The following is a 16,290-nucleotide window of genomic DNA, read 5'->3' as shown; positions in this document are numbered from 1 at the left end:
TCAGTTATGGGGTAAAGTTTCCTACTATCTACTCTATCTGCACCCCCCACATAATTTTTTAAACCTCTATCAGCTCCAGTCACCTCAATTTCTAGGGAAACAAATCCAGTCTACCTAATATCTCATAACTGAAACGTATTATCTCGGGCAATATCCTGGTAAATCTTTTCTGAACCCTTTCAAGTGCAATTACATGGTGACTAGGACTGTACTACTAGATGTGGCCTAACTAATGTTATGTAAAGTTAGACCATAGTTTCTCTGCCCTTTATCTGTATCCAATTAATGAAGGCAAGTATCCCATTTGCTGCCTCTACCACCTCATCTACCTGTACTGCCAGCTTCCGAGACCCTTGAGGTTTTACAGCAAGGCTTTTTTGTTCCGCAGTACTTATTCATTCATACCACAGATGTTGTGTTTTGTATCCACCATTTTATTATGGAGAATAGAACATAAACATTACAGTACAGAGCAGGCACTTCAGCCCACGATGTTCTGCCGACCTTTTGAGCCAATTCTTCCCTCCTACATATTCCTCAATTTTGTTATCATAATAAGATTATGTATATGAATCAAATAAATTATCCAGTATTGAATATTGAGTTTCAAGCATGTGTCTGGAATTTGGATACTGTAAATTTTCTATAAGTGCAGTTTTACTGTAATCTTCTCAGAAATGTTCACTCACCAGTTTAATTGTTTCTACTTATAAATGCATTCAGTTGGGCCTTCCTGAAGTTGCCCATTAATGGCAAATTTGTAGCCAAAAACCATTAAGGCATAGTGGTTGAAAGCGCAGTAAGTACACTTATTAGTTGGCACTGTGATGTTGTTTAGGGTTGCTAAAGTGATGCATTTTATTGGACTTCTACTATCAGTAGAATAGTCTAATAGAAAATTGAAAAATGTGCGTGCACCAATGACAACGACGAAAGAAGTAACTTGCAGTATAGCCCAAATCATTGAGGTTCAGGTTTTAGTAGGTTTATGGCAATTTAATTTTAATTCATTGTTTTATTATTTACTAGTAAGTTACTTATTAATGTAGTGAAGTGTCCAAAGCTCCTCTTGGAGGAGAACAGCCAGAGGGGACAAATAAAGGGCAAGCTTCAGCATAATATCAGATATTTATGATGAAGAGGGAAGTGGTATTGACAGGGATCAGAGAGAGAAACAGTTATTGGCATTTATGGAACAGAGATGGAAGTGCACAGTAGTTCAAGGAAAAGTGTAAAAGAATATGAATCAGAACTATGGGCCAGAGGATCTAAGAAACTATTATTTGGCTGATATTATCAACTCAGTGTATTGGATGATAAACAGTACAACAACCAAAGTGGTCCTGAGATTTAAAGTGCAATATTGTGTGAAGCTAAAAATATTCAATAAAGAGACTGTAGTAGTGGGCATTTCAGAAGTATTCTTATGTGAGCCTTGGAGCTGAATTGGCTAGAGGCTTTAATATTAGAGCACTGACATTGAATATGGAACATAGTAAACAGGAGCAAAGGTGGGCAATTTGGCCTCAAATGTCATTCATTGTGTTCACAGCTGATCTTCCATCTCAGTACATTTAACAGTAGTATCCCCTTATTTCCTGATTACTTTAATGTTGTAAAATACATTGATCTCTTTCTTAAATAAACATTTGAGCTTCCTTAGACATTTTGGGGTAGAGAAATCCAAAGAGTCTCCATCCTGCAAATGAAAAAATTTCTCCTCATTGTAGTCTAAATTGGCCTAACTTGCATCTTATTGTCTGCCTTCACTGCATTTTCTACGTAGCACTTTATTCTGCACTCTGTTACAGTTTTGCCTTGTGCTGCTTCAATGCACTGTTGTAATATATTGATCTGGATAAATGGTATTTCACCTTTTGTCAGATTGTTCACTGTACCTCGGTACATGTGATGATAGCCAATTTATCAATTCATTCTCAAAAAGCATGCCAATTTCTACTCAGGCAGGGGAAACATCTTTCCTGCATCCAGCCTATTAGTTCGTTAAATTTTTTTGTATTGTAGAGAATTTGTGTCTGTAATCTTTATTAGATCAGGCGTTTGTCATTTCGTTAGTTTATCAAAAGTCTCCTTGACTTTCTTGATTTACAGTTAGAAGATGGTGGGTTCAAATCCCACTGCTGAAACTTGAGCTCAAGATCTAGGCTGACTTTCTACTGCCACGTTGAAGAAGTATTGCATGGTGAAGGGAATTGCCTTATGGGATATTAAAGCCGAGATCCTTTTTCCCTCAAATGGATATAAAAGATCCTGCAATTTTGAGATGTGAATTCCTATTGTTTGAGCTGTTTCATATATCCCTTAACCAGCATTGTTAGACAGTATTTTCATAAGATGTAGTATAGTGCTGACAGAAACAGGCCTAAGAGCCCACGATGTCTGTGCCAACCATGATGTCAACTTAAACTAGTACCTCTACACATGCATCATATTGACCCAGTCCATCATTAGTGGTCAGAAGAAGTGAACCTATGGCATGTGTGCCCGAGATGGCCAGCACAAAAATTTTATTAGCATGCGACATGCAGTGCTGCTCCGCGATACTTGAAACCCTATCCATATTAAAAAGATCCATAATGATTATCTTTACTGCTAAATGAAGCAGCAAATGACTTTTTACAACCTGAGAACAGTGAGATGTCTTCACAGGAAGCATCTCACGCTGGCTAGGTGTCAGCTAGACTATTATGAGAAAACATAACATTAGATGGTACATTCTGAAATTCTCACAGACCTGGCATACACATCAGTAATTGGGTCGTAAACAGTTACAATAACAATGCTATTTAGAAATGGTAATATTGTCTTTTTAAATGATTAATATTAATAAATTTTGAACAGGTTTTCTAAAATGCTTCATATATTTAAAGTTGTCCCTTATATTTTTATTAATGGTAAAACAATTAATACATGTAAATAAGCAATGTGACTCATCCTTTTTCATTAAAAATATCCACAATTATTGTTAACACGAGATTCTGCAGATGCTTCCTCTCTGCCATCCAATTTCTAAATGGACATTGAACTCATGAACACTACCTCACTTTTTAAAAAATCTCTGATTTGCACTATTTTAATCTCACTAATATGCACATATATATACTTATTGTAATTTATTTTTTCCTCTCTATATTATCATGTATTTCATTGTACTGTTGTCGCTAATTTAACAAATTCCACGGCACATGCTGGTAATAATAAATCTGATTCTGAGATGCTGGAAATCCAGAGCAACACACACAAAATGCTGGAGGAACTCAGCAGGTCAGGCAGCATCTAGGGAAGTGAATAAACAATAGATGTTTCGGGCCGATACCCTTCTTCATCAGGACTGGAAAATAATGCAAAAGAGGCCAAAATAAAAAGGTGGGGGAAGGGAAGGAGGACAAGCTAGAAGCTGGAATGTAAAGCCAGGTGGGTGGGGGAGAGGGGGTGAAGTAAGACACTGGGAGGTGATAAGAGAAAAAGGCAAAGGATTGGAGAAGAGTAAATCTGATAGGAGAGGAAAGTGGACGAATGGAGAAGAGTAGGAAGAGGATCCACAGGGGGAGGTGAGAAGAGTTAAGAGGCCAGTGTGGGGAATGGAAGAAGGAAGAGGGGAACAAAATGCTGGAAGGAAAAATTGATGTTAATGCCATCAGGTTGTAGATGGAATATGAGGTGTTGCTCCTCCACCCTAAGAGTGCCCTCATGGTGTCCAAAAAGGAGGCATGGATCAACATGTTGGAACAAGAATGGCGATAGGAATTAAAATAGTTCGCCACCGGAAAGCCAGCTTTTTGCGGATGGAGCGGAAGTGCTCGACAGTGCAATCTCCCAGTTTACATTGGATCTCACCAATGTAGAGAAGGCCGCATTGGGAGTACCACACTGTAGATGACTGTTTATTATTGTTACAAATTCATCAATCAATGTTAATCTCTGCTCAAAATTACCATTGCACATGACAGTATTTTTTTTGACAAGATTTTCACCAATTTGGGCGCATACTCTTAAAAAAGTGCATCACCCTGGTGTAACACTATTATTCCAATAAATTTTTGTGTAATTCTACAGTGGTACCTCAAGAAGGTCAATATTTTTCAATGTTCATTTGGAAGATGTGATAAAATGATAATGGATTGGCTTTCATGTACCACTACAGTGTATGTGGTAAAAGGACTCTTAAAATTGTCTGGAGAATTCTGAATAACAAAACAATATTGGCTAGTTATGACATGATATGGATACTGTGTAGGCAGAAAAGATTAATTTGCCAATTGATTACTAGGTTAATTGGTTCGGCACAACATTGTGGGCTGAAGGGCCAGGTTGTGTGCTATGCTGTTTTATGCTCTATCCCTAATGTATCTACCTCTACCATTGCCCCTGGCAGGGCATTCCATGCACACACCACTCTCTGTGTAAAGAATTGACATCCCCCTGTATTTTCCTCAAATCGCCTTAAAATTGCGTCCCCTCATATTAGCCATTACCACCCTGGGGAAAAGCCTTTGGATTACCACTCGATCTATGCCTTTTATCATGTTGTACGCTTCTATTAAGTTACCTCTCATGCTTCTTCACTCCAAAGAGAAAACCCCTCACTGGCTTAATCTATTCTCAAGACATGCTCTCTAATTCAGACAGTATCCTGGTAAATCTCCTCTACACCCTCGTTAAAGCTTCAACACCCTTCGTATAATGAGGTGACCAGTACTGAACACAAGATTCCAAGTGTGGTTTAACCAAGGTTTTATAGACCTGCAACCTTATCTCTCGGCTCTTAAACTCAATACCCCAACTAATAAAAGACACCATACACCTTCTTAACAACCCTATCAACTTACACAGCAACTTTAAGGAAACTATGGCCATATGTCCCAAGACCTCTCTGTTCCTCCACACTGCTAAGAATTCTGCCATTAACCCTGTATTCTTATTCAAAGTTGATCTTCCAGAGTGAATCACTTCATACTTTTTAGGGTTGAACTCCATCTGCCTCTTCTCAATTCTGCTCTGCATCCTGTCAATGCCCCAGTGTAACCTATAACAACCTTCTGCACACTTATGAACCCACCCTTCCACTCCCTCATCCGTCATTTATAAAGAATCACAACTAGCTGGGGTCCCGGAAAGGATCCTGATGGAACACCATTGATCAGAGACCTCTAGGGAGAAAACACACCATCTACAACCAGTCACTGCCTTCTGTGGGCAAGCCAATTTTGAATCCACACAGCCAAGTTTTACTTGCTATTCTGTTATTCCTTGTAGTTGCTATTCATGAGCTTGTAAGGATCCATTAGCAGTGCTGAGAGGCTGTGGTGAATAGTGTATAAGCTAGGACAATATACAGTACATGCAAAAAAAAATCAAGTACACTATTGTGCATTGTGCATGGTTCCAAAATGTAATGTACAGTTTTGGTCTCAGTTCATACTGGGTTCCAGATAAAGATTCAGAGGATGGTTACAAGTAGATACTTCCTTACAAAATGTGCTATACCAGTGAGATATAACATTATTACTCTTTGCTAGTCATGTGATCTACTGATCTAATGCATGCTGCAATGCAGTCATGTTACATTTGGGCCATTTCGGTACAGTGATAAGCATTAGCAATTGTACCTCAATTATATAAACCTAACACTACAGAAAGCTAGAATAATAAAATTTTAAGAGAACATAAGTCTGCTTCTGGCAGATGGTTTCCTGCATTTGATTTCTTACACTCAATTATATTCTCTATTTCCTGTAACATTCTTTATTTTTCAAGAATCTCATTTCCTTTCAGAGGAGTTATGTTATGCAGCTTCACAGTGCAAGCTTACGCTTGTCCAATTGTATGGCAGTCTACATTGTCTAGATTATTTGATAACTATAGATGCATCATTAGATTGAAAAGGATGCCTACTGAAACTCCAAAATTTAATTGTTCATGGCTGGTGATGCTATGAAGAAATCCCAAAACAGTGCAGAGTATATCTGTAAAGCATTATAAAAATGCTCAATTAAAATATTGACTGTATGAATTAATAAAAGTTAGAAAAATCTGAGGAAATAAATGCAAAAACAAAAGCAGATAACAAAATCATTTTAGTAGAAATGTGAAGTAATTTATCTGGCCAACTCTTGTTTCTGGATGAAGGTGATGCTCATACAGCAAAATATGCAGTTAGTATGGTTGCTATTCTGCCTGAGGAGTTAAAAAGCACATGGTTCCTTCTGTATCTAGTCATTCTTATCATTTGATTGTGTACTATAACAGACTGGGTATAGTGAAGTCATTTGTAGCACCACATAGTGAGTAGACTCATAAATGGCCTATGTCACTTCGATATATATTTGGAAAAGATCATCACTGCACCTTTTGTTAAGAAATTAGTATTAAAGCAGCTTATAATGACTGGGTTAGATGTTTGACTAGTGTAAACCACATTGTCTTATCCTCTCTTATATTAAGAGGTAAAATTTGGACAGCCAGCCAATGTGACATTATCAAAGAACAGGCTTTCAGATGAGGCTTTCTATTTTCCACATAAACCCACACAAAATGCTGAAGGAACTCAGCCGGTCAGGCAGCATCTATAGAAAGGAATAAAGAGTTGACAGTTTGGGTCGAGACCTTTCACCAGTCCTGATGAAAGAAGTATTTTGGTATCATCACTACTCCTTCAATTTAAGTAATTTTCAATCGGAATGTAATCTAGAGCACTGATTTTTTTTTTGTTCAGAAAAGAGTGAGTTGTGCTTCCCCACCCTTTGTTATTTGGCCCCCATTCAAAAGTCAAAAGTTCAATTTATTGTCATGAGCACAAGTAAATGTACAAGAGGGGCAATAGAAAAACTTATTTGCAACAGCATCACAGGCATGTTGCATCAGACAATTACAAAATAAATGGTACACAATTTTTACAAGAAAGAACATAATTAGTACAAAAAAGAAACAAAATTCATTTTACTGCAAAGTGATCGAAACGATCGTAGTGTTGCAAAGCTGTAGTGGTTGGGGCTTTGGCGGTTAGTCCAAGATTGGGGTGGTTCAAGGGAAGTAGTTGTCGTTGAACATGATGGTGTGGGACTTTAGGCTTCTATACCTCCTGGGAGAAGATGGCATAGCCTGGATAGTGGTGATGTATGATAATGGATGTTAAGGCAGGGCCTTTTATAGATACTGTTGATGGTGGGGAGGGATGTGTCTGTGGTATATTGGGCTGAGTCCACTGCTCTGTGCAGCTTCTTGCATTCCTACGCATTCGCATTGCTATATCAGACCATGATGCAGAATCCACAGAAGTTTGTTAGAATGTTCAGTGACAAGCTGGACCTCCTAAGAAAGTAATGATGTTGGTGCACCTTCTTCATGATTGCACCTATCTGTTGGGCCCAGATCAGGTCATCTTATATGTTAATGCCAAAAAATTTAAAGCTGCTGACTCTTGCCATCACCGATTTCCCTCAATGTAGACTGTTTGACCTCCTGTCTCCTTCCCGAAGTCAACAATCAGCTCCTTAGTTCTGCAGATATTGAGTGAGAGGTGGTTGTTGTGGCAGTGTGATTCGTCTAGCAATAGTAGTGATGTTGAATTTGTATGTGGCATTGGAGTTGTGCTTAGCTACACAGTCACGTGCATAAAGAGAGTAGAACAGGGGTCTACAAAGAGTGAAGCAAAGTTTTACTGAACCTTTGAAAACTGTACTACTTTTTCTTGGTGATGCACATACTATCCGTTTATAATTTAGATACACTGTTGATTCTGCTTTCACTTCCTTTCAATTAGAACACTGTAGATCATCATAATTCATAGCGAAAAAAAGCAAAATGCTGAAGGAACCCAGTGAGTCTGGTGCATCTGTGGAAGAAAATGAATAGTCAACAACTTCCTTCCATGGATGCTGCTTAACCTATTGAGCTCCTCTAGCTGTTTGATCTTTGCAGCGGTAGCACTCTTGTTTCATTACAATTTAAGCTTTATTCATCATCTCCTTATCTATCTTTAGTTTCAAAGGAGGTGAAGTCTGCAAACATTAACATAAAATTCACTTTCCCATAACTTGCATGTGAATGTAGTGATAATAAGTTTTCAGATAACATAAAAATTGGTAATGTGAGTAACAAGGAAGGTTGTCTAGGGTGATGGCATTGTACAAATCACTTGGAAAGTTGGGCAGATGGAATCTTATCTTGACAAGCATGAAGTGTTGGATTTTGGGAGGTTAAATAGGGGTAGGGCAAATGGAGTAAATGATAGGGATAACCTATCTATACCTCCTGGGTATGTTGATGAATAGAGAAACCAATTGCTGTCACAAGAAATCAGCATCCTTTATCAAGGACCCCCACCATTCAGACCATGCTTTCTTCTCGCTGCTACCATAGAAAGGAAGTGCAAGAGTTTTTGGTCCTATATCACCAGGTACAGGGACCTTCAACTACACTTCAACTATCAGGCTCCTGAACCAGAGTGAATAACTTCACTAATTCAACACTAAACTGATTCCACAACCTATGGACTTTCAAGGACTCAACAACTCATGTTCTCAGTGTTATTTGTTTACTTGGAAATAATTTGGAAAATGTGTAGTTTGAGTAGTTGATTATTGGGCTGAGTTGTTCTCCAGTCTTGGCAATTTAGTTGCAAATGCTTCATCACTATACAAGGAGACATCATCAGTGCACTGTTAATTGTGGTGTGTCCTCCGAATGTTTGGCCTTTATATAACTATCAAACAGCTGATTGAACGCCATTACAGAAACTCAATTGTGGTATTGGGAGGACAACTTGTCACTGATTGGTTGTATGGTGAACTTCGTGTGTTATGGTCTGGAATTTTGCCTCCTTTGGCTCATAAATAGGATCAAGGTATACATGTTTGTTTACAGAATTGTTTGTGGAAAACTGTGCTTCTAGGAATTCTCTTGCATGCCGCATGTTTGCTTGAGCCATGACTTTCATTGATGCCTAGTCAAATTTGTGCCCCTCTTGATCTTCATGGGTGGAGACCAGTGAGTTGGTCATGCCACTTTACAGCCTGGTGATGTTCATGGATCCTTGTGGATAGTTTTCTCTGAGTTTGGCTGATGTAGTATTTGCTGCAGTCCTCGCATTGGATTTTGTAGACATATAGATCTTGTCTAATAGCTTGGTTTGTTCTTTTGCATTCATATCCTCCTATTTCATATCCTCCCTTTGCAGGACTCACATCGCTCTTATCTTTGCCATTAATACCATCATGGACTCTGACCTCTGACTACTCACCCTCGCCTTTCAGAATGTTCTGCAACCGTTCTGATGCATCCTTGACCCCGATACATGGGAGGTAAAACACAATCCTGGAGTCTCATTCGCGGCCACAGAAACGCCTATTTGTCCCCTGTCTATGAAGACCTCTTTCACTACTGTATATCTAGAGTTTATCCCTCCCTGCTGAACAGAAAGGTCAACTGTGATGCCACTGATCTGGCTGCAGCTGTTGCTTTTCCCTGAGAGGTCACTTGCCCCAAAAGTGTTGAAAAAGTATACTTGTTAGAGAGGAGATAACCACAAAGGACTCCTGTACTGCCTGCCTGTCTCCTTGTAGTCACCCATCTACTCTTTGACTGATCACAAATGAGAAAATCTGCAGATGCTGGAAATCTGAGCAATGCACACAAAATGCTGGAGGAACTCAGCAGGCCAGGCAGCATCTATGGAAAAGAGTACAGTCAATGTTTCAGACTGCCAGTGGGTTTCAGCCCGAAACGTCAACTGTACTCTTTTCCATGGATGCTGCCTGGCCTGGTGAGTTCCTCCAGCATTTGTGTCTGTTACTCTTTGACTGAACCTGCAGCATGACCACCACCTGGAAACACTTGTCTGCCTCCTGTTTGCTCCACAGTAAGTCCAGCTACTGCTCCAACACTCCATGTGGCCTGAGAGGAGCTTCAGCTGAGCACTCTTCCCACAACCATAGTAGGTGGTTTTCTTTTATGAGTTTACCTCCCACTGAGTAGGAAAATGTTGTCACTATGTTGAAGACTTGTATTGTGATGCATGTTGTGTATCATCTCCAGGGGATGGATTGCAGGTTTTAACATAATTAAATTATTTGTGCAGTCAGCAAGAATGGGTTAGGATTCCTGTAAGGAGGTGCTCTTCATTTTTCATAGTGAAGGTATTACTTTATTCTTTACATTGTCTGCCATTCAGTACTTTTGTAATGCAATATTGTCAAAACTGACATCTTTCTAAATTGTCAATAAACTCAAAACCATGTTTGCTTGCTCAAGTGACACATAAAATTGAATACTAGATTTCAGAGCAACACGAGTTCATCTGATGTCAAAGTTCAAAGTGAATTTATTTTCAAGGTATGTATATGTCACCATACAATGTCCTGAGATTCATTTTCTTGCAGGCAAGACTAGCATTCCTTCTTCTGTCAGCACTGTCTCATTATTTGCCGAACCTGACCTCCCGAGGTTCAAATTGAGTTCTGAAGTTGCAGTATTGAGCTCATCTTGGAAGTTATGTGTTACTGTTTTGCAAAATAGTAATGGTGTGCTTCTTTTCCTGCAGTTCGTACACTTTTTATTTGAAAAGTAAAGTAATTTAAAATCTGGATGACAGAGATTGGTAAAATGGACAGATAAATTAATGGGTTTTCTTTGGGTGTTCTGGCTTCCTTTCATATCCCAAAGTAAGTTATTTAGTTGTGTTAAGTTGCCTCTAAGGTAGGTGGTGGTGGGAGAATTAGGGTGGAGCTGATGGCTCTGTGAAAGAGAACAGGTTGCAGGGAGAGAAGTGGGGGAGTGAACTCTCAAAATCCTTTGAGAGTTGGTATAGGCTTCCTGATCACCATGTAAAGTTTAGCAAAGGTGAAGAGATGCATTCTGGCAAGTGGAAGGAGGAGTGCAGCATAAGCCATGTGCACAGTTTTAAGAGGTGCAGGAACTAAGTTAAATGGATGCACGTACACAGATCTTTGAAGGTTGCAAGACTAATATCCGTTTTTAAAATCTAGGATCTTTGACTAAATTCTGCTTTTTACCAGCACAAATACGAAAGCAACAAAGTCATCTCAATCTTTATTAAGCATGCGTTCCATCTGAATTTCATATTTTAGAAAAGATGCCAATAATGGTCTTGAAGGGTGCTAAAAATGCTGCTATTGATGCAGGACTTCAGTAATTTCAGTATTGAGGGGAAACTGCTGTTTTTCTGTTTAGACTGGTTATGTGGGGGGAGGGGGAAAAACAATTTAACCAGAAGCTGTAGGTTCAAAATGGTAAATGAAAGGTAGAATAAAGGGCCATTGCACAGCAAGTTAGAATATCTGAAAGGAGGGTGCTAGAAGCAAATTTAATAAGAGCTAATTTAATAAAAATATTAATAACTTGAGAGAATGTGATAAATTCTTTGAAGAATAGATTTAGAGCTAGATTTAGAAAGATTAACAGGATAGTTCTACAAAAAGTTGACACAGGCACATCGGACTGAATAACTGCCTCTTGTATTCTATTGTATTATGACACTTTTTGTTCCTTTTTGGTCATATGACCAAAATATATTTAATGGCGCAAAATATAAAAGCATTTAAAGTATATGTTCTATGTATATTTGGAAGTTCTGCATCTTTTGAGTAATCTGTTGTGCCAGATCTATTTTCTGACATTGTATGTAAAATGGTTCACCGCAGCCACTATGCAATGAAAGAGTGTAATAATTGAGTGGTTGAGCTGCAGCAGGTGGAGTTTGGCGGCGTGCAATTACTCTAAGCCTCAAAACTTATACACTATAAAATTCTTTGATAGCAGCAAACATTGTTGAGTTGATTGATATTTTGATCTTTGCAGTGAGTGAATTTCTGATGCAGGAAGGTCCTGCCCTTCTTGAAATGCGAATCCGACACCTCATCAAGGGAAAGAGGTTTGATCAGGCTGCAAAGCTGGCAAAAGTTTGTGCTGAGCATCCAGAAATTGGTACAAAGAGTATTTTTAAACAGATTTACCTAACCTGTCTTTGTACTTCATCATCAAGTGAAACCTTGATGGAAGAGGTAAGCACGATTCAATTACTGATATCCTTGTTTATTCAAATTAGAGTCAGTTCAGTAATTTGCTGAACTACTGTAACAGGCATGTGTATTCTACTGGGGTCTTTTGTATTCAGCAGTACTATTGTGAAACAGTTTAATGATACCTGCAGTTGATTAACATTTATTTCTAGGCTATTATTAACATTTCTAAAAGTCAGTTCATTGTCTTTACTTTTAAAATAATTTTAAATAAAATGTCATGATTAATACGTCGATAAATGTAAGCAAGGAGCAGTGGATTCCCAGATACACAGTCAGAATATTAGATTCCATTCACATTCATCTCTAGTCTTGTACATGGTAAGTTTTGATGTGTATGATTGCAAAACAGCCATAAAAGTTTAATGGGGAAAAAAAATCCATTGCAATGCAAAAAGCACATATAGGAAATCTGAAATGAAACCGCAAAGTGCTACAACTACCAGAGACACAGACAGTGGATTGGCCATTCTAATTTGAATCTGTGTTTATGTTTTTTTAGATTTCAGCTGTTGACTGCAAAGATGCATTGGAGATGATTTGTAACCTGGAATCCGATGGGGAAGAGAATTTAGCCCTCATCTTGTGCACAGCCTTCCTCACACGGCAGCTTCAACAAGGAGACCTATATTGTGCTTGGTCAGTCATCCTTCTCAGTTATTGGAGGCTGTTAACATAATATTACAGAAACATTTGTTAAATTAATCTGATTCTGTGTTGAGTTTTACAACCGGAGTAGATAGCATTCACATTTTAACAGCTAAATTAAACCAGACCATTCAATCCCAGCTGAATGATTTCTCTTCATCAATTAACCAGTGCAAAACAGCAGAACTCCAGCCTAGTCAAAAGTGTGAAGGTTAGGGTTGTATCAGAGATTCGTTGGCAAAAAGTAAGTAAAGTTGCCTTGAACCCACCCATTTCCCAGTTAAGAAAGGTAGGACACAGCACTGGCCGCCTCTGCTCATAAACCACCATTTACCTATTACACTATGACTGAATACCTGGCTTAATTTTAACTGAAGTTTGTTTTGCATTGCAAGGAATAGAAATGTCTCTCCTCTAGTTCCAGAAATCTTACTAGTAACAGACTCCCTCCCCTAATGACATCTCCTCCTCCCACCTTACACTCTTTCCATCAGAAAATTTCCAAGCTTTTCTCCACAACTTCTCTCTTGCCAACCTAATTCCTCCTAAAGGACCCTCGTCAGACTGTCTGTGGATAGGGACTCCTCTGAGGAGCCCTGCAGTTATGTTTTACAGGGCATTCAGGAAAACAAACAGCAGTTTGGCTAAGAACATAAGACATAGGTGCAGAATTAAGTTATTTTGCCCATTGAGCCTGCAGCGCCATTCTATCATGATTAATTTATTATCCCTCTCAACCCCATTCTCCTGCCTTCTCCCTATAACCTTTGACACCCTTACTAATCAAGAACCTATCAATCTCCGCTCTAAATACGCCAAATAACTAAGTATTTATGGTATCATTTTCCTCTTTAACAAGTCACATTTGCCGTATTTATCAAAAGTGGAAAATATGAGCACTGATGAAAGGAATTATCTTTCCACATTAATGAAGTGCACTCAATAAACTTTGCTTTCTGATTCCTTTGTGCGAAAGTCAAGCTCTGATATTTCATACCCTAGATTACTCTTATTAGGACTAACACTGTCTAAGCTTCGTACATGTACAAACAATACAACTTCTTCCTCTTCACAAATAAGGCTGCATTTCAGCTTACAGCCAAAGATAAACTGCAATTTCCATTAACAGAAGAATATTTCAGAAGGAATCGAAGAGTGCTGTAGGTATTTTTGTTTCATTATTGCAAGTCTTACTATGAATTATATTGGAGTTATTTATTCAACAAACATTTGATCTCAGAAAGTGTTAACAATAGAATTTTTTTCAGTGGGTTTCAGAGATTTGCTTAAGAACCAGTTGTGGAAAGCACTATGTAATTATGCTGAAAAATTTGATCACAAATTTGGACTTAAATTATAGGAAAGCTGAAGTGATTAGTATGGGAGCATTAATTGAAATACAAGAATGACTTAGAAGCAATTGATGGCTCAGGCAGCCCAATGTAATGGATATCTTGTGTTAATGGAAGAGATTTATTTTAGGGAACCCAATTAAGAATTGATTCATAAAGTTATGGGACGGGTTTCATTTCTCTGCTCCATCATACTGTTCAGTATTCTCATATGGAAAGGCTAAACATATCCTGAAGGAGGGTCTTGGCTCAAAACATCAACTGTTTATTCATTTCCATAGATGCTGCCTGACCTGCTGAATTCCACCACCATTTTGTGTGTGTTGTTTTGGATTTCCAGAATCTCTTCCATTTAAGACTAAACATTTTAGTATTTAATGACTAACGCAAAGCTGCATTAGAAACAAGAAAACAAGTCAGCCTCTTTGTCAGATCATCATTTAGACACAGGACAGGGCTGAGAGCTAATAGCATTTCAGACAGGAAAGAGCTATTTAACTATACAGTCTATGCCAATGTTTATGCTCCACATTAAACTCCTCTTAATCCTTTGGCATATCTGCAATAAAACGAAGTGCTGAAAATATTCATCAAATCAGATATGATATGCAGAGAAAAACATTTGACATTTTCAGGTCAATAACCTATTATCAGAATTGGGAAACTGAGAATGCAGGTATGTTTTGGGTTACAGTGAGAGAACATAAGGAATATTGGCATGTTTTTCATTCCTTTCTGTTCATGTGCTTGTAAGTGTATACATGATTACACCTAACACTGATGTAACAAAGAAATAACTGTCTTTTTTATTTGGTTCTTTGACAAATTCCCTATTTCACTGATCTTTATTTTTTTGCCTCAGTAAGCTATCTACTTTTAAATGTTCCTATTGAATGTGTTTCTTAACACCTACAGGCAATGCATTCCAAGTCAGTGATTTGCAGCTCACAGGTGTTTCTGCATGTCACACTAAATTATCTGTACTTTCTGATTGCCGGTCCTTTTTGTTTAATCAAAATCACTTTTATTCTTTGACTTTCTTTAGCAATTCTTTATAATAGCAAGTAACACAGTGGAAAAGGGCATTTTGTTTGAAAGTTTCAATTGGATGTAATAAGAGTCTTGTATTTATTGCTTTAGTTTTGGATTCTCTTGTTCTGTATACAACCATTATCTCTGCAAAAAAGTTCTAACAAGTTATCCCTCAGTATTCTCCTGAAACTGCTCAGCCTTTTCTCATCACTATACATATCACTTCAGTTGTTATCTCTTGTCCAAAGTGCCACTACCCTTTTTGTAACAAGGAAACTGGAACTCTGAATGGTAGTTCTAAGTATTCAAAACAACTGTGAAAGTTTAATATAACTTGTCTGCTTTTCATTCCTATCCCTCCACAAATAGCTCCTAGTGAATGGATTTATGTTTTTACATTCTCATTAACAATTTACTTTTGGTGACCTGTGTATCTAGACTCCTTTGCTCCCTTTGACTCTTAGTATCCAAACAATCTGTCAACTCTATTCCTCAAATGTATCACTTCACACTTATATATTTAAAATTAATCTGTAAAATGCACTAATTTTGTTACGGTCATCCTGTAAACAGTTGAATTCTTTCTCAATGTTCCTCCCAATTTGATGTCATCCACAAATTTTGAAACTGTATTTTAAGATTTGGACTCTGGAATCACGATAAAGTCCTGCTTCATTTCCTACCAAACTGAGTGGCTATTTTGTAGCCAATTTGCTAGCTGTATTGCTAGTCATACCCCACACTGACTTACAAGGTCAATAATGGATAAATGTTTTCTTGTTTTCAGGGAGCTGACACTGTTCTGGAGCAAATTGCAGCAACGGATAGAGTCATCTTCCTTAACCTTTCTGGAATGCTGTCGGCAATTCTCCATGTTGTCTAAAACAGTTTATCACATATTCTTTTTGATTAAGGTCATACAGTCAGAGGTATGAATAATTTATTGTGTAAAGTTCTGTTCTGTACATTTTGAAAACTAATTACAATTTAATTTTTGATTTGAACTCAAAAGTGAATGTGCCTAGATGCTGCAAATGCATCTCTCAACAGTTTAACACCTGGAATCGCTATTCTGCAGTTTTCATAAATTTGCAATTATTGGCTGAAGAAAGCATTTATATAGTGACTTTTCACATCCTTGGGATATCTCAAGCTCATCTCTAGGTAAATTACATTAGGAAAGTAGTCACTGTTGTTTT

The 16,290-nt window shown here is 38.0% G+C and overlaps 1 protein-coding gene across 1 annotated transcript in view; it reads left to right on the top strand.

Annotated features, from left to right (window-relative positions):
* Positions 1-16,290, top strand: part of LOC134350819 (zinc finger protein 292-like) — a 205,750-nt gene that overhangs the window by 167,731 nt on the left and 21,729 nt on the right. Inside the window, exons 5-7 of the mRNA XM_063056556.1 lie at positions 11,839-12,041; positions 12,562-12,698; positions 15,879-16,020. Of these exons, the coding sequence (XP_062912626.1) occupies positions 11,839-12,041; positions 12,562-12,698; positions 15,879-16,020 (482 nt within the window). The remainder of the gene's footprint in view (positions 1-11,838; positions 12,042-12,561; positions 12,699-15,878; positions 16,021-16,290) is intronic.

Source organism: Mobula hypostoma, chromosome 8 (assembly GCF_963921235.1).
Source record: "Mobula hypostoma chromosome 8, sMobHyp1.1, whole genome shotgun sequence".
NCBI classification, from domain to species: domain Eukaryota; kingdom Metazoa; phylum Chordata; class Chondrichthyes; order Myliobatiformes; family Myliobatidae; genus Mobula; species Mobula hypostoma.
The sequence above is the reverse complement of the archived record's forward strand: the minus strand, read 5'-3'. Positions and strand labels throughout refer to the sequence as shown.